The sequence below is a fragment of the Tinamus guttatus genome, unplaced genomic scaffold, assembly GCF_059628265.1.
Source record: "Tinamus guttatus ecotype Peru unplaced genomic scaffold, ASM5962826v1 Tinamus_guttatus_pri_ptg000215l, whole genome shotgun sequence".
Lineage (NCBI taxonomy): Eukaryota > Metazoa > Chordata > Aves > Tinamiformes > Tinamidae > Tinamus > Tinamus guttatus.
The window spans coordinates 3,231,268-3,258,046 of record NW_028288749.1 but is presented as its reverse complement, the minus strand read 5'-3'; the positions used below and the strand labels follow the sequence as shown (position 1 = coordinate 3,258,046).

The 26,779-nt window shown below is 50.5% G+C and overlaps 1 protein-coding gene across 1 annotated transcript in view; it reads right to left on the bottom strand.

The window, feature by feature from the left end:
- Positions 1 to 765: 765 nt before the first annotated feature.
- Positions 766 to 26,779, bottom strand: part of RASAL2 (RAS protein activator like 2) — a 119,254-nt gene continuing 93,240 nt past the window's right edge. Inside the window, exons 6-18 of the mRNA XM_088524890.1 lie at positions 22,593 to 22,746; positions 21,282 to 21,380; positions 20,440 to 20,994; positions 18,369 to 18,513; positions 15,863 to 16,007; positions 14,770 to 15,006; positions 13,893 to 14,094; positions 11,207 to 11,406; positions 9,708 to 10,560; positions 7,016 to 7,150; positions 5,523 to 5,725; positions 4,935 to 5,022; positions 766 to 966 (exon numbers count right to left, since the gene is read on the bottom strand). Coding sequence (XP_088381016.1) covers positions 802 to 966; positions 4,935 to 5,022; positions 5,523 to 5,725; positions 7,016 to 7,150; positions 9,708 to 10,560; positions 11,207 to 11,406; positions 13,893 to 14,094; positions 14,770 to 15,006; positions 15,863 to 16,007; positions 18,369 to 18,513; positions 20,440 to 20,994; positions 21,282 to 21,380; positions 22,593 to 22,746 — 3,181 coding nt within the window. The 3' untranslated portion in view covers positions 766 to 801. The remainder of the gene's footprint in view (positions 967 to 4,934; positions 5,023 to 5,522; positions 5,726 to 7,015; positions 7,151 to 9,707; positions 10,561 to 11,206; positions 11,407 to 13,892; positions 14,095 to 14,769; positions 15,007 to 15,862; positions 16,008 to 18,368; positions 18,514 to 20,439; positions 20,995 to 21,281; positions 21,381 to 22,592; positions 22,747 to 26,779) is intronic.

Genomic DNA, 26,779 nt, shown 5'->3' with positions numbered 1-26,779 from the left:
AACATAAAATTTAAACTGTATCAGAAAGTGGCATAAAAAGCCCCCAAAGAATCCTACCTTGAAAACTGCAGATTCCCTTTCTCTGTTTGATGGGAAGCCTGACTTTGTGCAAATGTAAGGAAACAAGCTGCTCCAAGCAGAAGCTTTTACCCAGAATGTTCAAAAAAGACTGATTTTTTTTTTTTTTTTTTTTGGCCGGAGTCCTATCAAAAGTAACTACAAGTTCCAGCAAGATGCAATCTTGCTAAAAATGTTTGCTATTGAGTTTGCATTCAGTTAAAGAATGAGGGAAGAGGGGAATAAACCCAGCAGGTGAGTCTTTTCATAGAGTTCATTTCACTACTATTTTCACTCCACTCATGTACGTGTATCAGCCAGCCAGGTATATACAGCTACTAGCTACAGTAACCCACTTCTCATCGCGCTCTCTCACCCACAACACACATGCACTCACACTCCCCTCTTCCTCCTCCAAGGACTGCAGTGCTTTTAACAAGAGGAGAAGGAAAATAATAAAAATAGCAATAATTAAAAAATCTACAGTATTCCCTTCCTTTTGGTATTTTACATGGGCATTTTCTGTACATGACCCAAGAGTGATATTTACACAGTGATATGGAAGGACTTGCTCTTGGGAGCCCAGTTTTCCTGGCCTCGAGTGGGGAATTAAGGCCCACTTGTCAAAGTTGTTCTCTCTTTTCCATTTTAGCAGCATTATGTAAACCTGTGAGGGGAAAGGGGGTTGTTGGAGGGTTCTGCCCCCGCCAGGATGTTCTTCGGTGGGGGCGTCCGGCTGCCCGCTCAGCAGCTGCTGTTCTTGAATTCACCGTTCTCCGTGATGGAAAGCTTGGTGGGGTTGGTGGGCGAGATGCCGTTGCGGGCCTGCACGCTGTAGCGCTCCTTCACCTGCGTCAGGGCGCTCATGAGCCGCGTGTTGGCTGCGTCCAGCGACACGATCCGCTTCTCCTGCAACGAGAGCGCCCTGAGTCAGCCCCCCACAGCAGAAGGCAGCGCCCGGGAGCACCGGGAATCTGCCTCTTTCTGTTTCCGTGGGGGAACGGCACCGCGGGCCTTGCGCTCCCGCCTGGGCCCCCAGCCCCTCTGCACCGGGGACGGTGACAGCAGGTCGGGGTACGTCAGGGAACAGACCGAGTCCCAGGGGTTTTATCCAAGCAACCTCCAACTGAGGCAGATGGAAATGCAGTATTTTGTCATGAAAGGGAAGGGTGATGGGGGTTAATAACAACAGCCAATTGTTTGGGTTTTTTTTATGTGTCAGAAAAACAGAAACAGGCAGAAAAATACCCCAAAAAACAAACAAACAAAACCAAGAAGTGACGGCAAGTTACATTCAGCAGACAGAAGTGCGGGTGACGCCTAATGGCCATCGGCTCTGTGTGCCGCATGGAGCGCGCTTCGAATAAAACCACGCTATGCTTGAAATTAAAAGCCAAAAAAACGGGAAAATGGAGCGGATCGTGGTGGCCTGCGGTTGGCAGCAGGGTGCAGGCGCAGCACAGAAGCAGCAGGCAGAAGCTCGAGCTCCGGGGAGACGGGGACGGGGGACACACACGGGGCGCCGCACGCTGCTCCTGGCCCCATTCCAGCTCGGCGGCCCCGCGGCGCACGCTCGCAGGGGACACCAAGAGCCGGCCTCCACCTGTGCTCCGGTGTGCGGGCGGCTAAGGGACCCATGCGAGATTTATCAGAACGAGCTAAAAACTCACCCTGGAACAAAAGCTCATCTACTAAAAGCTAAACTGCCTGCATGGGGGATGCAGCACTGGCAGGTCGAGCCAAAAAGGGTGTTGGAATTGGCAAGTTTCATCTTCCCTCAAAATAAAAAAAATTGCAGCCACGCATTGCAACAGGTGAAATGCACTCTCAGTGACACCATCTCATTGGTTTTTTTGTCATTGAGGGGAAAAAAAAATTCTTTACTTTCCAGTACTTCGGTGAAAAAAAGCTGCACGCGGGGACTCTTCTCAGTGCAGCCTTTTGAGGGAAACAAAAAAAATAAAAAAAGGGAAAAACGCTGTCCAGAAGGCCCAGATGTCAAGGGACAGTTCAAACACGGTGCTCAGGAGGTGCAAGTGCTGCCACATCCCCAGGAGATTGGGATCCCAGCACGAGCCCTGCAGCACGTCTGGGATCGAGCAGTGTTTGCTCTCCTTCGTGGACTCTGCCAGCGAGCAAATGTCAGGGTGCAACAGCCAAGCAGAGCTTAAGCACCGCCTGCATCCCAGCCCCGAAGGGACCAAGCTCTGCGCAAAGAGGAGGAGGAGGAATGCAGAGTAAGGCTGGCTCCAGCCTGCCCCAGGATCTTGCCGATGTGGCCTGTGCAAGCGAGAGGGACAAGGCGGGAGTTAAGGCCTTGGCCTCTCCTCCCACGCTGAAATATAGGAGAAAAAAAGAAAAAAAAAGGGGGAGGAAAAACCCCCAAAGATGCACCAATCAAAATAACTACTGCCTCAGCAGAGATGTGTTTCCTTAGACTAAATTTTCCCTGGAATATATCTATATATCTGTATGCATAGACATATTTTCCGATTCAATTTTCTTCCCAAAGCATGCCGCTTTTCATAAAGAGTTAAAAATGGCTGTTTTCTGGCATCCCTGAGCACAAGCAGCTGGGAATCTACACCTGCGAAATCCATCTTTAAGGAAGGAGCTTGGTGAGCAGTGGCACTGTCTCACTCTGAGGAAAATCAGCACCTAAACACAGGGGTTTCTCACACACCGGAATTAGGCCTGGGGAGCAGGAGGAGCTGGAATGGGTAGGAGGTCAGTGTGCTGGGCCAGGGCTGGGTACTGCTCAGCTAGAGAACTGATTGGGTTTACTTGCCTGTTTGAATTATCTGATCCCCATTTATGACCTGTAATTTAACACAGCGGAGACGTCACTCGCGATAGCAACGGGGCTTCGTGCTCTCTGCAGCGCCGCTGCTCCGTGAGGCCTTGGCCGGCCCTCCCTGCTCTGCCCGGAGCGCTCCCCAGCGCGCGGGTCCCGTAGTGCCTTGACGGCAGGCGCCAGCGCCGGTCCCAGCACATGGGACTGTCCCCATGGCATCTCAGCGGCGGGTGCCACAGCCGGTCCCCGTGCGTGAGCTCTCCCCGCACAGGGGCTGTCCCCGCACATGGGCTGTCCCTGCACACGGGCTGTCCCTGCCTGCCTCAGGCCTGCCGCAGCGCTAAGTGCTGCCACCTCGGGCATCGCTGCTCCCTGGCAGTCGCTTTTGCCTGCAGAGAAACAGGCGAGAGGAGCCAGGCTGCGTCTGCGCTCCACACATCTTGCAGAAGAAAAGGACCTTCCCTTTTCTGGCCACTGTACATCCGTTGGCGAATGAATTCCAGGCTAAGTCTTCCACACATGATATGGAGGGAACAAGTAGAAGGGCAAGTCCCTAAGATCCTCCCCTCTAATGTGTCTTTCTATGCATTTGTTCAATGTCCCATTCACCTTCTCCTTTTCCTTCTTGAGCGGAATGAAAAAAAGCAGCATATCTCTCAAAACCAGGCTGTTGTTTGGGAAACTCTGAAAAATGGCCCAGTACGTTCAACTTCTGCACCAGCTTTAAACTTGCAACAGGCCTCAGTCAACTGCGCAAAGGCTCTGCTGCTTCCCCGGCAAGAAAATAAAACAGAAAAGAAAAGCAAAGGCCTGAGTACATTGCTGTGCAGCGACCAGCATGGCACCCCCTTGAGATTTTGAGTGCAAGTCTCGCAAAAGGGTTTCTTCTGGATCTCCATCTAGAAAGGGGAACCACACTGGTGTGCCCATTTGGACCATCTTGCACTACAGTTAGGAAACGAGGAACCAGAGATGGTGCAACCCCAGCACAACTGTCTTCTTATTCTAAAAGGTTTGTTTGCAAGCGATTCACTCAGGTGAGATGACAAGGATTCCAAAACACAACTTTCTTTAACTGTCTTGAAAAATAAGGGTAGGAAAACAGGCAGAGGCAGCAGAGAAAACTTTGCCACAAAGTACGTTGCCATGCCCAGCAGGCTTTGAAGAACATCCCTTCTTTCCTGTTGCCTTTTCCCTACCCTTCTGTATGAGCTGAAACATCTCAGCTATTGCTGGCCACTTCAGCAACGTTCAGCTGGGGCATCTGCTTTGGGGGATTTTTTTTTTTTCATCCTACACAAGGACAGACAATGTTCTGAAATAACTTGAGCTGCTGAAACGTGTAATCCTCTTAAAAGATCATCTATTAAAAAATCATGCAGCTGGAGCGATTAAAAAGCCCAGGAGCAGGAAAGGTGCTCCCTAAACACAAAATTTGCCCACATTAACAGGCAGATATCAAATCAGTCTCAGGTTCTGTTGTCTAAGTTTTGCTCTCTGGCATCAGCAAGGGCACAGCAGACACACCACAACCCCACACGACACGTTCACATGCATCACACCCGCTGGGTCCCACTTCCCACAAGTAACTTGTGTTGACCGGGTGTTGTCCTGGCCTGGTGGCCAAGCGGGCTGACACAGAGAGCCAGATGAGGTGAAATGCCACATGAGGGAGACGGGGCAAGCTCCATGGCAAGCGTGCCCTTCCCTTGCCATTCCGAGCCATGGTTGAGCGTGCACAGCTGGGCTGCATGCACATGGCCACTGACCTATGCTGCTAAGAAGCACAGCTGCTCCAGAGCTGCCAGGCCCACGCTTGGAGCAGTGTCCACACAAAGCCCCACTGTTCCTTCACCACTTGGGTTCTCCTCAAGTAGAAAAGTCCTGTGATTTTGACTTTTCAAAGCCTGCTCTCGGACAGTAGGGTCTTTATTGTACAAAACTCCCAATTCTCTCCCAGGAGGCAGTAAGTCATGTGTGCCAGTACTGCCTTGGGAGTTAGATCATAACGTTGGGACAGGAGGACAGGGAAGAATGATGGGTTCTAGGCACAGGGCACTCACTCCTGGACTGAGCTCCTTACCTGTGCATCAATGATTTTCTGCTTCGCATCAATGACGGCTTGCATCTCAGCATGATCCTTTTTCAGATCCTCTTCAACTGCCATGAGTCTGATGTGCAAAAAGAGAGAATTAGGACAGTTTAAAACCATTCCTGGGTGTTTCAGCTACTCTGGGGCTGTTGCTTTGACTTCTCTGATCGTCCTCTTTTCTGCAAGAAATCTGTTGCATTCAAGAAAGGTTATTGATCCTTCTCACAGCCCCAACTGGCTGAATTTATTATATTCAAAGTGGGCATTGACAAAAATCTAACTGTCCTGTAAAACCACCCCAACCACCCCATGAGTACAGTTTTCAAACAAAGCAAATGGACCGGTTATAGGTATAGCAGAGACTGGGGTTGGAAATTCCTAAATCTTTTTGTCTGCTCTGCTGACAATCTGAAGCAAGTCTCAACACCCGTATCTCAGCTTCCTCATCTCTAAGGCAGGAGCGGTGTCAGTCCAGGAATGTCAAGCCCACACAACTGCTCTCTTTATTGTCAAGGATAAATGTGACAAGGGGGAGCTTCCTGCTCTACATGTTCTGCAGACTTTGCAGCCAAGTCTCACCTGCTGATGATGCTCTTCATCTGGCTGTCTTTCTCCTCTTGCTGCCGGCGTAGTCTCTCCTCGCTGTCTTCCAGCCTGGACTTGTACTCCATGAGCAGCTTCTGCATCTGCTGCTCCTGCACGAGGAGGCGCCGCTCGTACTCCTCCAGCCGGCGGCTGGACACCTTCAGGCGCTCCTTCAGCTTCGCTATCTCCTGCTCGTACTGCGCGGGGAGGGGAGCAGAGGAGGAAAGAATCAGATGCAAAGGAGAAAGGAACCCATTGGATTATTATGTTCTGCTGCTGCTGAGAGAAAGCCACCGTTCGCTTTCATTAGAAATAAATTGATGGGAGCAAAGGAAATGACAAGCAGACAACTGTGGGCAACCACAAAGGAGCATGGAGACTCCCACTGAGCATTAAGTTATTCCCACACTGTGGAATGTCCTCCTGTAGCCCAATTTAAGCCCTCAAATAGCTCTGACATGGCTCCTCAGTCCTGCCTGGTAACAAGCCCACTTACTCCAGACCCAAAGAGTTCCCAGCCACAAGCTGCTAATGGTGCTCAGCTGTAAAGAGTTGTCCTGAGGTGACCAAACTTGTGAAAGGGACCCAAATAACCCGTTTTTCAGGACCTGAGGAACATGAAACCAATTGTTCCAGGCTGAAGGCAGAGCCCATCACTCACTACGTATAGTCTGCAAATTTACTTGGCTAAGGTTTGTTTTTTCCACCTACCACCTCTGGATAATCACTTGTGCAATAGTACAATGAATCTCAGCACATTCCACTTCAGTTTTGGTTCATTTACCTTTCCTAAATTGTCTCTGTTGCCAGTTCTTGTCCACTAAATATTATCCTCTTTTCATCCCACCCTCTCAGAATACCAAACCTCTTATTTGGAAAAAAACCTTTATTTGGGAAAAAAGTCACATCTACTTTGGGAAATAAACACACATTAAAAAGTGAATCTCAGGAGATGATGGACGTTTCTGGCTAGCCCTGTAATACTCCACCATCTAGATGACAGACATTTGCCTTGGGTGAAGCCCAAGACAAAATCAGAATGCAGCTGCTGATCAAGATTGAATTGCATTTGCAGAGACTTGTACCAGCACTTAGTGCATACCAAACTGCACTCAGCTGAGTTAATCATCATTTTTAATGGAGTTTCATGATCACTAAAACATATTTCAAGTGTAGAAAAATAGCAGCATACTGTAACTATAATATTGTCACTGAGGTGGCGTGACTTACGATGCAGGTAAATGCCAAATATCAGCCTGTAATGTATGAACTCTCAGTTATGGCAGCGTGCACCCATTTGACATGGTACAGCCTGCACCTAGATTAATCTGTAGTGTGGGATATTGTTCTACAAAGAGTGTCCAGTGGGAAGACGTGCCAATGGGACTGGTGTGTGACCCTGGCACAGCAGCACCTGGAGAGCACTTTGGAAGCAGTTGAAGGGTGCTGGAAGCCAGAAAGGCTGTTGCGTGCCGAATAAACCCTACCTTCTCAGCATGCTTGGCTTCATCTTGGTTCTGCTCTACGTCCTCCTCCACTTCCTCGTACTGTCCGTTATTGAGGACCCATGCAGCTGTCCTCTCCACTGGTGACATCGTGGCAGAGTCCACAGGTGAGTGAACCTGGAGCAGAGATGCCTGTAAGCATTTGTCAAAAAAAAGGTATGAATCAGCACCGAAAGCACATTTCTTCAGAGCAGAAAACATGGCCACCAAGCTACTAGTCTCAAAGCCTCCCCCAAGCCCCTCTTCCAGAGATGCAAAAGTGCAGGAAATCTATGAAAACCTGAATTTTTTCCTTGCCTAGGTGAGCTCCTGTCTTTCTGGGGAAGTTCTTATTTGCAAACCCAGTTATCACCCACCCCCTGCTTAGCTTTGCAGCAAGGCTACTGCAATCCTAGGTTTCTCTCACACCACAAACAGAGCAAGGTAGCGTCACTCGCCGCCCGCGAGGAGCGGGAGGCCGGTTTCTTCGGAGGGTTGGGAGCCAGCGGGACAGCAGCCTTGGCCACTGGCTCCGGGAGCACCGGCTCGTGTGACTGCGACGGGATGCAGCTCTGCCTGGAAGCGGCAAAGAGCTGCTACATCCTCGTTTCAGGGTCTCCCAGACTTAGGTGTTTTATTGCAGCAAGCACGGCGATAAAGGCGGAGACGGGGAGAAGGAACTGAGCAAAACCTGCTGGTTTCACAGAAAGTCTCCAGAGAGCCAGCAGAAGTGGATGGCAAGGACTTAAGCTGCGAAAGGGTTATGAGCTATTCTGGTATGGGGGAAAAGAATAGAGAAGCTCGCTAGGAACGTGTATTAATCCCCCTCCGTGCCCCCCTGGTAGAGGAACACAGTGACACTTCTGTTCCCACCTACCTCCCCAATGGAAATGGGAGGCAAAGCTGACCTCTCCCAGCGAGCAAAGGGGCTGCCTCTGCGCTCAGGAACAAGCGGGGCTTGTAGAGAACAGAGTCCAATAATTATAACGCCCACAAAGCTCGCCTGGGAAGAACATGCCAAGCTTCTGCTCTTATTAAAATTAAAAAAGAAGGAAAGAAAGAACAGAAAGAAAAAAAAAAGGAGAAAAGAGAATTCCACAGCCCAATTTGCAATTAAAAGGAGGCAATGGAACTTGTCTCCCAAAACACTGTGGCTGCTCGACTTGGCACACACTAAGACGTGTCTGTGGGGTGCGGGTGAGGGAAGAACAAACCGATTTCTGTGAGGGAAGCAGGAGCGAGTGCTCCAGCAAATCCAGAGAAAACAACTGGCATGGAAAAGCAGGAGTGGGACAGCAGGAGGCGCAGAGCAGCCACGCGGGGGGGAAGGCGACTGCTCCGGCGGCAGCGCTACCTGCAGGCATTTCTGAAGCTGAGTGTAAAAGGGAATGGGAAGGGAGCGATGTCCGAGGCATCGCTTCGATGCCAAGGAAGCAAAGGCCTCCGATTTCCACAAGGGCAGGACGCAGTGGGCAGTGCAGAGACTAGCAGGGGGCTGCAGGCAGCTCCAGCACGGCCCCGCAGCGCAGCCGGCGCAGGGCGTTTGCACGGGGCTCGGGGCAGGGCCCGCGCGCTCTCCCCCGCTTCCAGCCCTCCGTGCCCACATGCAAAACTCGAAAGGAGGACACAAACAAACACGCTTCAAACAAGACGCAATTATGTGTTTTGGTATTGCTAGCTTGGCACAGGAGCCTTGGCTTTGTGATTCAGTGTTTCTGATCTCCCCATACGTTAATGAACTTGAGGTATCAAAGCAGTTTTGAAGCTTTGGGTGCTGCTAGGTTCCCAGGCACCAGCCAGCCTTCCCTGCTGGAGACTGCAGCCTTTGGGAGAGTTTTCCGGGAAAGCTCCACCAGTGGAGTGAGCCCAGGAAACCCTCGGGCAGGGGCTCAACCACCAGCTCCGCTCTGCTGCCTGCTCTGCTTCACCAGCCAGAGCCCTTCCCCGCACAGCCGGCGCCGGGGGGAGCTCCGTGGGTCCCTGCACCGCCACGGCTCTACAGAAAAACTACGTACATGGAGCTGCCTATGAGCAAGTGAGCAAAATGAATTAGGAGCTGCTAGATATAAACCCTGCTTTCCAGAAGGTGTTTGCAGTATTCACAGGTTGGAATGATTCATGAAAAATCAGTATTTCGGAGGGGAGCGGGGGGAGGCAGCAGCAGATTGCTGCCTTGTGCTAAAATGCAGTCTTCTCTATGCTTAAGACAACCCTGCTTAGTTATTACGTTGCCAGCTGTTTACCCCATGGTATTTTGTATTTATTCATGTCTCTTTTTAGGTGGCTCTGATTTTAAATGAGCACCATGGGCCAAACGCACTCTCACGTGGCCATTGACTAACATTTGGAACCCAGCTTCTTTCTTTTTTTTTAATTCTGGGATTTTTTTTTCCTTCAGCAGGCTTGCTGCTACCATAGGAAATGCAAAACGAGTTTTTTTCCCCTTTTCTTTTAAGTTTAGTACAAAAGCATCCAGAAATAAGCAGCCCGCTAGGCTTGCCAAGCTAGAGATGGCAACAAGCAGCACTATTCCTTCACTTGCTGCCAGGCACTGATTGAACGTCTTGGTCAGCCCCTGCTCTCCTTCAGCTCGAACCCCTGCTCTCGCACTCAAGTCAAACGGCAGCTCTGAAGGTCGGCGCAGCTCAATACCCATGGAGGGCACCGTGAGCGCCCGGGCAAAGCCTTTCCTTACCTGCTGCGCCGGCTGCCTCTGAACGGCCCTCACCTTGGGGACAGGGCTCTCTCGGGAGGACGATGACTGCTGGCGGGAGCGGCTCCCGTTGTGCAGGGGCTCGGTGGCCACGGCTCCCGAGGCGGCCGACGCGCTGCCCGTGCTGCGCAGGGACGCGCTGTGTGGCAGCGACGGCGGCAGCCTGGCACGCGCGCCCGTCTCTGTTCTGCGGATCTGCGCCTGGCTGCTGCTGTTCTGGCGGGGCAGGGCGACGGGGACGGGCCTGTCGGGCGCCGCGTGCCGCCGCGACAAGTCCTCGCTCTGCGTGCTGCGCTTGCTGAAGTCTTCCATGCTGCTGTTGCTGGGCCCGCTGAGTTTGAAGTCTTCGCTGTTGCTTCGGCTCCGAGAGCTGGCAGTGCTCAAGTTCTCCAGGCTGGAGTCCACCGAGGCCTTCGGCATTGGTGCGGGAGGGTTGTTGAGGTGGTAAACCGGGTTCTGGAAGGAGAGGGGCTGGAGACTGCCCTGTTGGTTCAAAGCTGGGTGCAGAGGCCTTCTCACCTGGGGAGCGCTCTGGGGTGTGCTCTGCGTCTCCCACAGCTGCTTGATGGTGGCCACCTGGGCCACGGAGAGCTGGCTGCCCGCCAGGCGCAGCGGTGCCTCGCTCACGAGCGCAGCGTGCTCGCCGTGGGCCGCGTGCGGGTCCTGCAGGTCCATGAGGGAGATGCTGCGGCCGTTGGGCAGGATGCTCTCCCTTTCGTCCTTATCCGAGTAACTCATGCTCTGGGTAGATGCCTGCTGAACCAACAGCAAGGTCTTGCCTCTAAAATATCCATCTACATTTTCCTGTGTTGGAGATTTCATCTTATGCAAGTCACTGTGGAGTAAAAAGGAATTTGGTTATTTTTTAACTGAGCTGAGTCCCCACAAGATCTGTCCCAGAGAAGCCTCTCTACCTCATTTAACCCCCCAGCCAACTTCCTCGCTCTGAAAGACTCAAGGAACTAGATTTCCTTTTATGAGCTCTTAGTGTTTCAAGTTGCAACACACTCTTCATTAATTACCACTTATCTCTGAGCATTAGGCTTGATTCAAGAAGTGCTTCATATTTATTTTTCACAGGTGAAATGCAAACCATTCCCACAAATTCCCCCCATCTCTTACATCCTTCTCTTCCCAGCAAGACTTCAGAACATTTCAGACCCCATTTAAACCTTCCCCAGCTCTACATTATTGCATGTGTCTAAAAATTCAACAGGAGCTATCTGAAAGCTCCTGTAAGTCGAGGCAGCGTGGAGAGATGGCATTTCCAACGGGAGCTACACCTGACTGTGCAGAAGCCTGGCACAGGCCACCCTGTGCAAGATCTCTGGAGTTTCTGCCACGTCCCAGCTTTTTGCTTCACATGAACCACTCCTACGGTGTGGGAAGGTTGAAGCAACAAGGCATTCACCACTGCCTGGGCGCTCTGAAGTGAATCCTCCTCATCCCCCATCTCCCCTCCAGCTCCGGCTGTGACCAACCTGTCAGTGGGGTCCTCGAATATCTTCTGAAGTCCTGAGGAGAGACTGCCACTGACGTTGGGACTAGAACTGTGCTCAGTGAAACGTCTCAGCTGCTGTTGTATGGGCGTAGGGTTGGTCAGGGACTTAGTGATGTCCGCAAGAATGCGAGGCAGAGGTCCCAGCTTTGCCACGGTCGCCTGTAGGAAGGAATTTTCACCCTAATTGGACAACAAGCACCGCGACATCCGCCAGGTTTTGGATAACGATGCCCAGAGGCGGAGGGGTGGAGGTGGAAGGAAGGAGGGTGGGTGGTTGTGTGCGGGTGTGCCAGGACCGGGAGGCAGTGTTACGGAGCAGCGAAATCACGGCGACGAGATGGATGGAGGAGACGAACGGGGTGCAGCAGACATTGAGGAAAGAAAAGGAAATAGAAAAGAAATTAGGATTGACCCCCCAAAACAAAACAAAACAAACAAAAAATCATGCTCAACAAAACCAAACTGTGGCCATTCCAACGCAAAACTATCATGCAAAGCAAACTAAGGCCAGGCTGGGTGAGGTCAAAGTGAAAACTACAGTATCTATTCATTAAGGGGGGTTTAAAGGCTACAGATTCAGCTAGTGGGAGGGAACTTTCCAGGCAAAGGGAGTCATGTGGTAAAAGAAATGCATGCCAACAGACAAGGGATGCGGCATTCAAGGGTCATGAGAGACTTGAGAGGGTTGAGGGAGGTGGGAAAAGGAAGGTTTTCATTTCAGAAGCCTTTGGGCTTGGCATGCTACGCTGATGCCGTCTCCTGCAGCAAACGGTTATCAAAAACTAAGGCACTCCTCCCTTCTTAAAAGCAACTGCATGAAAACACCAGCGAACCTCATTCCAACACTGCCACGGAAGGTGGGCATTAAACACTTGGTTTCAGGTTTAATCCCGCCCTAGCCTGGTGCTGGCCAGGCCGAGCACGGCAGCAGCCCTAAGGGGAAGCTGCTCCTTTGGATTCTTTGTTTTTCCCCCTCTCTGGGTCAAGACTGGTTGTAGCAGCTACACAGTGCTGCTTGCTCTCGTGCCCGAAGCAGGAGACAAAAGCGGCAGAGATTTAATGCTGAAGTAAAACTCCCTCAAAGACATTCCTCTTTTCAAAGATGTCCTTATTTTTCCCGTGAGCAAGGATCCGGTCACTTCAGAGAGAGGTCTCTTTACAGACGCTTTCTTACAGCGCATCTCCTGCTCTATTAAAATATGTGAGGTTACTTGTCTCCTCAATTCCCACTCACTACCCACAGTAGAACAGCACTGCAGTGTAACTTTATCCCTTAATTCTCTATATAGCAATCCACTACGCCAGCTCCCAGGGGCCTGCTAGGATAGATCCATACATCTAACCTACAGAAAGGGCAAAGCACATCTGCTTTAAAGCTTTATGTCTGGCTCCTTCCCCTCCCAGCTGTCCAAGACATTTAGGACATTTTCGTTTGGAGAGCAGTACCCATTTGCCCTGCAGAAACTGGGTTTCCCTTGACCCGATGGCCTGAGCAGCTGGAGGAAGGTGGCACAGTTTGTGGCACTGATGGATTTACCCCAACTTATGGAAATGAGGGAACTGGTCTTTTACATGCTCCCTTTGCCTGTTTTTCCAAGCTTACTGAGCTGTATTTATAACAAAGATTTTATTGCCTGTGACACTATGAGTGCAAACTCTGTGCATGTATGAGGGAAACAGATAAACAAGACCACAAATTGTTATCAGGCTAAGATTAACTGAGATTAATATACATTATCCTTCTGAGTCAAGGACGTTTAGATTTACTCTGATGCACAAAGCTCAGTGTCTTCTTTTAAATAATGTGCTGTGAGAAAACAAATATCCAACAAATCATTATCTTGGCAGACCCTTCTAGCAACAAAAATCATTAGCAGCACATTGCAAGGCACCTCAGCTCTCCAGTTTCAAAAGACACGGAATACAGACAAAATAATGCAGCTCCAAAACTGCAAATATGGAACAGTTTTAAGTACTTTCAGGAAAAAAAAATGCTGACATGGAGCTCAGCTTCTCTGAGTCTTGTCAGCTTTACTTGTTAACAAGGTTTTAATGATTTGGGGTCTTGCAGGGAATGTAGCTGGGGAAGAACAACCCAGACTCTGCTCTTGCGCAGTTCAATGGCCCCAGTGCTCAGAGCAGCAGCCGAGTGTCTCCCGTGGCGAGGAGGGAGTGCAGCTCTGGCAAGGGCCCCTCTAAGCTAAAAGCTAATGCAAACATCACAGAAATGGATGAATCTCAGCGGCTTTGGCCCTGGTCTTCCAGGAGAGCAGTTCTGCCTGGCCAGGATGTGACTTCAGCCCAAGCTGGGCAGGGGAGGGTCCAGCCAGGTGCCTCAACTCGCACCCAAAAGAGCCTCCCCCCAACATTTCCATTTCCCAGCCAAGCACTCGAGCGCTGCCCTCTCTGCCTGATTTGGGTGTCTGCACCAGGAGTGAGGCCCAGGCGCCCCCGGCAGCCGCCCCGGGGCCTCCCGGAGCCGGCGGGGCCGCAGCAGGAGCGCGGGGGAACCGTTGGGCGATGGCCCTATCGCACATTCCTCTCCCAAGCCGCTGGGCACTCTCTCCCCAGCGCGGCTCCGGCTGCTCCCTTGATGCCTCCTCATGTTTACGGTTGCTATGCTACAATCGCTGCGTTCGCCCTCCCAGGCCTCTGCTCCGCTTTACCTTATCAAGCTGGGAAACAACCTCCCACAAGAGGGAATGCAAAACGGAGAGCTCTCTGCCCAGGTCGATGTAGCCCTCAAACCCGGGCATATTTGAGATGCTGTCTGGATTAGAAATCTCGAGGAGAAAACGCTTCATTCCTCCCCACTCATGTTCCAGAAAGTCATTCATGAAGGCCATGTACTCTTCCTTGTTACCAAACCTGCAAGAAAGGGGAGGGAAAATTCAGTCAATAACTACCACAAAAAAAGCACAAGGGTAAAATAACTGTCTGAAAACACTTAATGGTTATCTGTTGACTTGCCTTTCTGAAAAGGTGTCTGAGAAGGGGAGAAAATGGGCAATTTAAGAGATTCCCTGCTTTCTCGACTTGGTTAAATACTAGTAACTCGCCGCTCATACTGTCAACAAGGAGGTTGGTAACATCTCTTCCCTCCCACAGACTTTGTTTCTCTCCAGCACCTTCCCTGCACCCCTTCCCCTAGCAGAGAAGTGCCCCTGTGCCTACATTCGGCTAGGAACCTGGGAGGTGGAAGGGGAAAAAAAACATGATCCTTGGCAGGAACGGCACTTTTTTTGTTGTTTTGAAATAGCATAAAACAGGCGCACAGAGACATGCTAATGCATGATCCTCTTCTTGCTTTTCTCCTGTGTCCCTCTACTGAATTCAGTGCAGCTTCAGTCTGCATTCAAATTGACTCTGCCTAACTCAGCTCTGGGCTGTTCCAAAGGGAATGGTGGAAATTTCTTCCTTTCTAAAGTCTATTCCAATTTGCCCAAGAATCAGCAGTCTGGAAAAGTGACCACTCAGCAGGGCTCTCCTTACTTGACCTGATTTGCACCCCTAGAAGCAGAGATTTCGGGGACCACCACCTACTTAGCAAAATTGGCCAGATTCTGAATCACTTTAGCAATAAGCGTGAGGGTGCGGGATGTCCGGTCGTCAGGATACTCCTGCATGAGGTTGAAGAGGCTGGGGGACATGATAGCAGGACACAGGAAGCGCAGGAAGAGTGAGGCGCTGATCAGGCGCTCGCTGATGTCCTCCTTGCCCCTGCTCAGGCACTGCTGCTTCCATGATGCAAACACCTCCTTCAGCTCCCGAGGGAACACGCTGAACAAAAGCGAGCAGAGACACAAAACCGTGTGGGCAATGAGAGGCAGCAAGTCGAAATGGTGACCAATCGCTTGAAACAATTAACTGTGAGAAATCATCCTTGACTCATATTTTCACTCTGCCTCTCTAGGCCAGGAAATGTCATTAGACATCTATTCTTAGATCACCATTTAATCTGGTGATTCGTAAGTACTGGTTAAATCATCTCTTGTTCAAAAATGCGAAATGAAGCTGTTTTCAGACCCACCGATGTGCACACCAAACACCACCACGAGCACCCTGGAACAGAGTGCTCCAGATATTTAAAACAAACTGGATCAAAATGAACTGTATAACTATATATGAACTATAATTGAAATTTGTATTTTGCTTGTACAGCTCTTCCACTGCTTTGCATATACTTTGCCCTGAAGCAGAAAGGACTTTTTGTTTCCAATGGCACTCAGTAGCAGAGATTAATAAAAATCTTTCGGCCAGTGTGATTTCCCACTTGGTTTTACCATTCTAAAGGACTCAGAAAGAGTTGTCTACACATACCAAACCCACTTTTTATTCCAAGCTCCCGCTAAGCTGTCTTTTCCCTCAACTCCCTCCTTGTTCAGGTACAAATCACTATCTGTCCCCTGCAGAGGATTTCAGCAGAAGCTCCCGCTGGAACCCCCTGGTTTAGGCGGAAAAGTCACCCAGGATATTGAGCCCCAGGTAATAAGGCAGTGAGAAAAGGAAACAAGGCAGTCTCAGAAGATAAGACGGCGGTTTCCTAGCACAACTGCTGGCTTCACATCCTTAGAAGAGGAATTCACACCTTTGACTCAAAAGAGCTGTGAGGGAGAAGGAGGAGAGAGAGCCTCACCAGTAGGAATTAATGATCTTGCAGAAGGCCAGCTCGCAGCACATTTTCAGGTTGCTCTGATGGTCTGTTAATTCACTGGGTGAGCACTTGCCGGGATCCACTTCGCAGTTTTCATCTGACTCATACAGAGCTTTGATGAACTCTCCTGGACACAGGGAAGAGGATAACAGACCAGAGTCACTATAAGAACAGCCTCCCTGATGCACCTTTCAATCCTGCTTGTGCCTTTCCAGAGCAACCTTGCTGCCTTGCGACACGGCCTCCAAACACCAGACCTTGGCGGCCTGGCTCCTCCGGCTCTCCCAGAGGAATGAGGCTTTGCTGCTCGTCCTCAGGCCTTCCCCAGGAAATACACTTGACAGTGACGATTATTTTTATTATCTCTAAACTTGCCCTCCTTACATTTCAAATGTGGCTCAGGAATAAGACTAATGCTCCAGCATGAGATAAATCCTGCTTGTTTTCTCAATTTCTTACAGGAACATCTCACAATACTTCTGTTCCCTGCATCTTTCAAAGCCCTTTGCATTTCTGTAGCCGTTGGACACACATTTGAAAAAGGACGAGGTTTCTTTTGCTTAATATATTTAAATGCACCATTCACCTTTTTTTTTTTTTTTGGACATATGCTAAGAAATGTTTTTTAAACTGCTGCTGTTCACCAGACAAAAATCTTCATTCATTTGTTTAATGATTCAGTGTCTTCCGAGTTCACCTCCTGCCATGACCTTGCTGGCCCCAAGCTAACACCCCAAGGCTTGTTCGTGCAAAGGGCTTTTGTTTTTCGACCTCTGTTTTCTTAAAAAGCCTTAACCAACCACCAAGCCCGTCCAAACTAAAGCCAGCAGTGTTCTTGCAAGCAAATCAGCTGCCACATTTTCTTAAACTGCTTTGCTTGGGTCCAAAAACTTCCTGCTGAGGGCATCTAGATCACTTACTTGCTAAACTGTCAGCATCATTTCTGTGGGGGAGCTCTGTTTTAACTGTTGCTTCCTGACTTATTTTTTTCCCTTAAATGTCTTTGAAAGACACTCTTTGTGGTCCACAAGGCTCTTAATCATGTATTGAGACGCTCTCGCAGATAAAATAAACAGCTCACACCAACGTAATGTCACTAACTCTTTCAAAGAGCACGGCATCAGAGTGAACTGCCTAGCGACATGCAGCACGTGATGAAGAATGAGAGGGATATATTGTCACGAGCAGCCTTGCCCTGGGCGCCAGACAGGCTGCACGACTGATGGCATATTTCCATCTCCAACATCTATGATTTACAGTCTTATCACTCAGCACCAATGTTCTAGACGACGGGATAAAAGTCATTAATTTTAAAATATCTCCGTGCAATTACTGCATATTAAAGGGCTTGCAGCCAAATGTAATATACCGGGGCCACAGCTGACGATTTGCTCTGCCGAAAAGCACAGCACCAAGTAAATATGCTGCTCGCTTCTCCACGGCAGGTAAGGGCCTGGGATGTGACTTGTGCTTCAGAGGTTCCACCCATGAGAACGAGACTACCAGCACAGGCTCATTACATTTAAAACGTGGCCAAGAAGCACATAATCACAGACCTGGCTCTCCTGACCCTTGGCAGCCTGACTAATTTAGCCAGCTAGCTCCTTGATGACTTGCCAGCGTCTAGGCTTGCTGAGGCTGGGCCAGACTGCCGGGAAAGGCGGCTGGGTCTTGCTCTTTGTGAAAGGATGTGGTGCGGGACTTGGCTCTGGCCTGCTCCAATTTCTCTTGTATCAGTTTCCAAAGCTTTCTTCATCCAAGAAACAACAGGGGCATGGGTGGCTCCCTGGGCAATCTTGGCTAAGAAAGACGTCACCATCAAGCTGGGAAGAGCTAATTACAGAGAGGCCGAGAGCTTCCCGGGAAGGCAGCGAACATCTTTCAGTGCTCCTTATGGCGACAGCAGCTGTGGGGACAGCCCCTCGCAGGGCTGTGGTGGGAGCAGAACCTTTTGGCGGGAAGGGGAAGAGGTGCCATTCCCAGATGCCACCCTGGTGAGTAACGCTGAGCGCCGCGGCCCTGCTGTGAGCGGGGCAGATCATCCCAGCCCGGCCAGACACGTCTCATGCGCTGCAAACAGGGAGCACGTGGGACACACACATGGGCAGAAGGCTCCCCAGCTGCTCTGCACCTCGGGCTCCTGCTCTGGGTGCTCAGTAGCCCGGAAGCCTCATTCCCTCTGGCTGGTTGTTGTTGCTTGCTGTTAGCTACCATGTAAGCGAAGGGCTGACTGGAGACACCCCACCATATTTATGGGGCTGGCACGGCACAGGTTGAATGTTAAATAGCGAAGCTGGAGCTGGGAGATTCATTCCGGCTTCACCACTACAGTCGTCCTTGGATGGGTCACCTCCCAGACTCCAGCACAGAGTCTAATCCAGTTCCTTGACTTGCAGAGAACTGAGTTGCAGTTCTCTGCAACTGGATTAACCCTTGCAACACCAAAAAAAAAAAAAAAAAAAAAAGAGACAGGTTGGTACTGTCTTACCTAGTGCATCGTGAAGATACTTTTGCCCTACCAATTTTAGGTATTCCTCAATAGCTTTGGTAGCAAGTGTGTTCTCCCTGAAGATCAAGACATCATGCTCCCCACAACGATCTATCTCAGACATCACCAAATCCGTTAAGAAGTCCTGAAGAAGAAAGTAACATGGGCAGAGGTTATTCTAACTGGACTCAGTCACGCTAGGCAGAAGCCAAGGAGGAATGATAAACACAGGAGCAAGAGGATCACTGAAATAACTGTCTAGCTTTGGATCTGGGGTGCCAAGGACTGCTTTTCATGCTGAACACAGACAAGCTATACATTTAAAAACCCAAGATGGAAGTTATGAATCAATTCTTGCAGCTCAGCAAAATTTCATTAAGAAGAACGGCTTACAACTTAATTCACAAAATGAAAATAGCTCAGGACTTGGAAAAAAACGGTGGCATACATGCTGTGGATCTACATGGCATGGAAGTAACAATCGAGTTTCATCACAGTGAAAAACCATTTAATATAGGGCTTAGTCCTATAGTAATATTTCTTTCCTCAAGTGATACGTGCTTATGAGCCAAGGACACTCGGCGCATCACAAGAAACACTCAGGACTTAACGAATCTCCAGGACAGGAGCTGTATTTTTGTCTGAGGTTTTTCACTTTCTAAAAGAAAAAAAACCCCACCATTCTAAATTAGGACTAAATGATAACTGTGACTTGCTAGTGCTGCTGTGTCCTCCACACATTGGTATCCTCCAAAGAGTGCTGCAGCGAGGCATCCTAGCCCTACTGATTATACCAAACTAATGTATCAGTACAAAATATTCAGAACAAACTAGTGCAAATATTCAGAACAAATTAGCTATTGTTTTCTGATAAAATGTGGCAGAAATATTTTCACATGGTGCAGGCTGGGGCCATGCAGCTCTATCAGCACCACCACAGCATGAGCTGCAAAGGTTCCTTGGTAGCTGTAGGCTGTGGCAGCCCAGACTGCTCAACGCATCTAGAAAAAGAGACCTTCAAAAATACTGTGGCACTGCAAAGACAAACTTATCACATTAACGTGCCTGCTCCTTGCAGCTAGCACTGCAGGAATCCAAGGGCTGCTTTCCAAAAGCATTTTAGTACCATCCTAGAGGAGTTATCCCAGCTAGCAACTTCCCTGGATCCGAGAAACAGCGTGGTGAGGAACAAGCTCTTATCGAGAGAGCCCCCCTTCAGAGGGGCACGTCAAGGCGGGCAGGGTACACGACTACGGGCACACGAGAGGCTGTTTCACAGCAGCTGAGTGGGGCTGTCACCTGGATGCTGCCAACGGCTGCTCTTCCACATCTCAAACCCTCACACTTGTGTTTGGGGCGCGTAACTCACTCCGCCAGCTACAGCTGAGCACCCCTCTCACACACCCAGCTTGGCAGGAGCAGCCAGGTAAATCAATGTCTTTTAATACTTCTCAAAATTGTCTAGGCCCTACAGGACATTTTCACACACTTTTTTTCCAGTGTGCACAGAGAACATCCCTGGGGCAGGGGGGATCAACACTAACTGAGCACAGCTTCTGTAAAAGCTGTTCAAACCCTGACCAAATCAAGGCTCGAAGTGATTAACTGATTCAGCCTGAACCGACGACGGCAGTTCAACGCATCAGAGGCATTTCTGGAAGTTACTTTCTAGCTTATTTCTCTCCTCTCCTGTATTACAATTTTAGATACGCAGCAAAGATTTCTAAACACTCAAGTGCTCAGAACAGTCCCCAACGCTCAGAGTAACATAAGGTTAGATGGTCCCTCCTACTTCCTCCTCTTCACTTTGCACAGAGTATCTTCAATCTTGGCATCAACCAAGGCACTTGCTTGTTGGTAAGACACCCATCCACATGCATTTGCCCAAGTCCTTGAAGGTATTTTCTAGACCCTTTTCCTAGCTTTCTATCCCATATCCAGAAATGCCACAGGCACCTTCTGCTGCTGTGTGTGGTCAGGCCAGCCCAGGCTTCCTACTTTCTGCAACCCCAGAGACACCCTCTGCGAGCAGCAAGAGGGAGTCACTCGGACAGGGGCCGCCTGCTCTTACCTTTGCTCTCCCCGTGCTCTGAAGGATGTGCACCAAAGCACAAGCCATCTCCTCCTTATTCCTGACGCTGATCACCGGTTCAAGCACGGAGCACAGTGTAGTGTAGTTGCTGGTAATAAACTCTGCAAATTCTTTGTATTGCTCCATGGGCAAAATGGTTATGGTCTGGTAACGGGACTTGATCCGAATGGAAGGTCCCCCTGCTTTCCCTTTGTTGGGTGTAGGTGTGCTCACTGGGTACCATTTTTCCATAAACTGGCGACCAGTTACGCTGGCCACGGGAATGTTGACCAAGCCCACATAGTTATTCTTGTCCTTTTTCTTCTTCTTCTCCACATCCTTGTAGATGTGAACTGTGATGCTATGAAGAGGCGGGAGGCTGTAGAACTCAAAGTGCTCTCCCCAGAAAATGTTGTCGGCTTTTGTTTTGCTGGTGGTGCGGGCAAAGAGAGTGTCATCAAGGCACAGCTCACAGAAGTACTTTTTCTTAGGGGTCAGGTCCTTTGCCTCAATGATCCAAAGACGAAGCACATTCTCAGCTCGACGGCAGTTGTCCTGCATGGAAGAAATATCTCAGCTTTGATTCAGGATCTCTACGAAATTGAACATTTTATCTCCTAAAGCAGAAGCAAATTGTTGTCTTCTGCATGTCGAAGGTAGGGGCTAGAACATTTTTCTTCTCAGAAAGCTCCCAGGGAGGCAGCATGCCATGTTTACCCACGGAAAACCCGACTTCCTTTCACCCAGCTCTGAATCCCTTTTCCTTCTGCCAGCGCTGCACCGCCCCATTAAGCCATGGAGCTCCATGTCCTTTGCTTCCTTATTTCTGGAATTTCCATTACCTTATTTGGCTGCACTGCTCTGCGTAGGTTTTCCATCCACTTGTCTCTCTCTGCTGCTGAGGAACAGCTGAAACATTTACTGCCAGTGGAGCAGGTTACCTGCAATATATAAGTGATAAGCTGAGATCACACAAGTTCAGAAGACATGTACAATCCTACAAAAAGTAAAGATGATGGCTAGGAATGTTTGAGAAACAGGGAGTAAATATGAAAAAGGCAGGAAAGCATTAGAAGATCTGAGAAAGCAGAGATGGAGAGGCCCACAGAAAACAGAGAAAAAAAAAAGTCAGTTCAAATTAATATAAAACTAAAAGGAAACATACGAAGGGCCAAAGGTTCCTCTTAAAAGACTCTTAAACATCTTACAAAGGCTATAATCAGCCAGTCAATTATTTTTTACACTTGTTAATTGATCCATAGCTATGAAATGCTTGCAGTTTTCCCCAGAAAATCCCAGGGACCGGATGATTTGGTTACGAACAGCGGAGAGACAGAACTAGCAGTGTATTGACACAAGGCAAAACTCCCTGGAAATGGTGACTCCAGGGAGCTAATGCCAAGTGAGCGGGAACAGCTCCTGGCCGAGGCTCAGAGAAGAGCCTGCTACCCGCTGGCTTTCTGCCAGGGCCGTTTCCAGGTTGCACTGCAGAGCTTTAGACACATGCAAAGGACTCAGCTGAAGCCACATTGACTCTCCACTGCCACAGCCGCTCGCGATGGCCTTGGGCGCATCCAGCTTGGTGCTGCCCTTGCAGGGAAACGACTGTGCGATCACAAACAGCCTGTTCTGGAGGCAGCCCAGGTTGAAAAGCAAAGAGGAGCTTTGCTCCCCACTGCCCGGTGCGATGGAAATGTGCTCAGCTGCCAAAGCTTCTCCTCAAGCAACCTGGGAAGGGGCTGAGCTGCTGCAAGATGGTTCACACTGGAAATGACATTTCTCAGTTATGGTATATTTTCAAAGTGAATTTAGGTGAGTCTGGAGAGGATGAAAACCCAGCTTACAGGCAATAGCTATGCTTAGGGCGTACATACGTGTGCTGACTACAAATGCCTAGAGACTTCCCAAGGTAAGAGATGTTCAATTAGAAGATGCAGTAATTGAGAATGTTTTCTCTTTGCTGACTGGCTGAAGCCATCAGGACTTGGGGATCTCATGCCAATTTGGCAGACCTCAGGAGAGCATGTGTTCCCAGTTTGCTCTCCAGCTGTCTCATCACAGGCCAGTGTGCTCCAAGTACATCTTTGAGTACGTAAGTACTCAAACTGACTGACAGCGTATAATCTGCTGGGTGTTTGGAGAGTGCTCCTCACCTCAAAGCAGAAGTCTTGTCCAAGGATGCTGCTGTGAAGTGGTTTGACAAAGACTTTTTCTTCTGCCCCAAGATCCAAGGTCTCCACCGCACTGCCCGGGCTCAGTAAAGACTCATGGGAACGGGACTCTTTCAGCTTTGGCAATCCACGTGACCTGAAGAACAACAACGGGGAAAGGAAACGTTATTTTTCTGACCATTTCTAAGAGATGTGGCAACATCCCGCAGAAAGCTACAACTTGTTGGTGTTTCTTCAACTAGGGAAATGTTTGCTAACAGCAAAAAGCACACTTACATCTCTAAATCTCTAAACCAACGCAGAACGGTAGCTGCTCTTGTTAGAGCAAGAATACCCCCTGCAAGATACGATTTTTTTTTCTTAAGATATAGAGTCTTTGACCTAAAATCAAACACAGCAATTTCCTGCTTTACGGTGCTCAAGTCATTTAGCTACACTGAAGTTTTGCAATTAATGCTTCCCCTTTTCTTCCTCCCCATGTCTCCACTACTCACTTTTAGCCCCCAGCCTGATGCCTGCAGCTCTTCTCTTTTAGCTGACCAGCTCCTATGTCCCTTGGCTTGGGCAGGGTCACCTCCACAACACCGTTACCAGCGCGGGCTCCTCTTTGTCCCTAGAAATACCCCTCCCTCCTCCATGCATTTTGAAACCAAGTACCCAAGGCACTGAAAATTTTTCTGTATTCTCCCAGTTCGATTTTACAGTGACATCTGTGTGCAGTAGGAAGCTCTTCTGACAACAGCCCAGTAAACAGGTGATGGCATCTTTACCTTGGGCCCTTCTTCTCCAGGGCAGACACCGAGCTGATAAGCTACAATAAAGACACAAGACTTTTAGGCCTAAACTAATGCTTTCACTTCTGCAGGTGAACTTCACAAACTGCAGGTGAACTGGATTTTGCCGTTGGAGCAGACGCGGCTGAACACAAACCGCGTTCAACACAAAGCACGGATGTGTGGCTAGGCTGGCACCTGCTGCTCAAGCCTTATGCCAGAAACAGCAATGGTTTGAGACGCCTCCTCACCTTGGGTGCTTCCTCTTGGATTTGATTCACAGCAGCGGGACTTAGTATCAAACGGAGAAATCTTTTAATAATGTACTTTACTGTAGGAGCAATGAGCAGAGAGAACTAACAGCCCTTCAATTTTGAAGTAGTTCTTATATATTTCCCTAGTGTGACTTATAGAAAAAAAATCCTAAGATTTTGTAACACTCGCATTCCTCCTACCCCTGAGCCATCCTACCAGGAAACATGCCGTGATCCTTCCTGGAGGGAGATCACGAAGCCCTCACTTGCACGCGCGAGCCGGCGGCAGCGGCCAGCCGAGCGCGCGGGGAAGCGCAGGGAAAGCGCGGAGCTGCGGGAGGAGGGCAGAGCGGCGGCCGGGCCGCACACCTACGTGAAGCACTCGTGCAGCCAGCTGGCAGCGCAGCCGCCCAGCATCGTGGTGTCGCGCCGCTCCGCCGGCCGCGTAGCCCGGGAATCCCGTTGGGAGGGAAAGGCCTTGGGAGGGAAAGGCTTGGCGCGAATTCCAGGAGGGAATCCTCCTTCGGCCCGAGGTTACAAGTGTGCGGCGGCCCCAGGGCGCAGAGGGCAGGTGGGCGCGCGGAACGCCAGGCGGTGCGGGGCCGCCGGCTCCCCTGGGCCCGTTGCCAGCGCGGGGTCCACGCAGAGGTGCCCGGCCCCGCGGCGCATCCCTCCTCCTGCAGCGGGGTGCCCTGGCCTGCGCCCTGCGCCAGAGGCGGCAGCTGGAGAGGGCAGCCCGCAGCGGCCAGCGCGAGGCCGCGACGCGGGCACCCTACGCGGGCGGGAAGCTCCTCCACTAATCCCAGGGAAGCAGCTTACTGTAAACAGGCAGATCAGGCGCGCCGGCGCGGGGGGCAGGGCTGCCCGTGCAAATCTGTTGCTGTTAAACAGCCCCATTAACAACCAAATCCCGATTTAAATTACAACTCGCCTCGGATGATTGACTTTTTGTCTTTCCCGCTGCTTTTCTCCTGCTCCCCTGTGCACAACAGCCCTGGCAGAAGATGTTAAGAGTTGAGAGCGAGCGGCTGTTGCTGACCAGCGCCCTGCGGCCGTGCTTGCCATCACGTGGGGAGAGCAGCAGGACAAGGATCGGTTTAAACGTCTCACCTCTTGTTGCACCGTTTGGAGCAACGGTCTTCAGTGCCGCGACTCCTCTCCCCTGTCACAGCCCGGCCAGTGCCCCAAACCTTAGTGGTCCCTCTCCCTGCACGCCCTCCGCAAGGGGAAGATCCCAGGCGGGAGCAGGGAGTGCTGCAGACCACAACCCTCCAGCTTTCGGGGGCAGCCCGCGGGGCGCCTCCTGCCACGGTCTCCTCGTGCCAAGGCTCGCGAGGCAAAGGGTTAACTCCTCGCCGCGCTGGTTATGGAGCTCTCCTGCTGATTTTGACCTATTTAACAGCCAACCTACCAAGCACGGATGGCTCCCGATGACTGTGCTCAGGAGGCAGAGTGCTGCACCGCTTGGAAAACAGCCCTGCGGACATCCACAAGCCGAAAGATGAAAATTAAAGAACGAACTAGCAAGCAGCAGCACCCCTTCCCCAGCAGGCATCTCACCCGCCACGGCATCCACCTGCCACTAGCAAAACATCCTGGGCAACAGTTCTCAGAGCCCAAGTGGTTCCCTTGTGGTTGTTATTTGAAAACTCGGACCGCAGGGTTGCGTGTGCCGCTGCCCGGCTCCCGGGAGAGCAGTGCTGCTTTCGCCTCCCCCAGAGCTTCTGCTCGGATCTAAATGCGAGGCCCTGCCCAAAGCCTCGCCGTTTGGCACAGGGCTGTTCCGTGCCCAAAGGCCATCCCCGCGCTCTGTATGGATCCCAGCTTGACTAGCACGCGCCTCCTCAGCTGTGGCAGCTCCTCACCGGAACAGTCTCCTAACTCGACCCATTTCTTCCCAGCATTGCAAACTCTTGTATTTTTCTCAGATGCTTAACCACCTAAGCTTCATTTCGCTGCTAAGAGATTTCTCAATGAATGCTATGAGGAGGACCTTGGTTTGCAGCAAACCACCAGCCACAAGGCAGTATGTTTCTATAAAGGGGTCAAGCGAGCCGGCCGCCCTCAGGGAGAAGGGCCGTGACAGCAACCTGAACACCGACATCTTGTTCAGTGTTTGCTGAAAACGAGCAGCAGAAAACCAGCCGAAACGTTCATCAAGACGGGAGCGAGATGTCTCTCTGGAAAGCTCCCCCTCAGTCCCCCTCCCCATATTCTAGCACGCACAGGAACGGATATGCTGAATGAGTGCAAGCATGGAGTGAGTCAAGCCTTAATAATGCATTGCATAACACAGATCTTTATCCCCAAGTCTCCAGCAGGATAAAAATCACACTCCCCCTTTCTTTTTTTCTTTTAAAAAAGGATTAAATTAGAATGACTAAATAAGAAAAACAAGGTGGGATTCTGCTTCCATCATTCATGTGCTCGGCTCTATTTCCGCGCAGCCGGGCGGGCGGCGCGAGCACTTACCGCAGGTGCAGGAAGCCGTTGTGTGAGCAGCGGCAGCGCCTCACCATGAGCCCCAGGGCCATGGCACCGGCTGCCCCGCTACCCGGGCGGCCCCATCCCCAGCGAGCATCCTTCGCTGGGCGGCCCCCGGCTCATAATGCCACCAAATCACCTCTAGCAAGGCAGGAGGAGGCCCACGTGGCAGTAAATCCCAAGAGGGCAAAAGCCTCCCAGCTGTCCACAGGGCTTTACTGCAGGCACTGAGCCCATATGCACGTCTGCGCCCTCACCATGAACAAGAGTGAGGTGAGAATTACGGGGTGTGCTTGGGAATATTCTCAAATTCCCATCCACAAACTGAACATATCAATTTGAGGGCTCCTTTCAAATTTGATTCTCCTTGAGCTTTTTCCCTCATGCTTTTTCACCATCAAAGTGCATTTTTTATATATTATTGACACTGAGAAAGTGTGTGAGGGAAGTGGGGGTGCTGGGGAGATCAAAGAATGCAGTGGGAGACGAGCTGGAAAAAACGTGTAAGCGGGTGCAGGGACAGGGTGCCAGCCACCCTGGCGACGAGCTGCCTGCATGCCCCGACGTGCTGGATGGCTCCACGCGTTGAACGGTGTCGCTCGCGCTTGGCGCGGGCCGCAGCCAAGAGCGGCCTCAGCGTTCGCACGTCGGTGCCTTG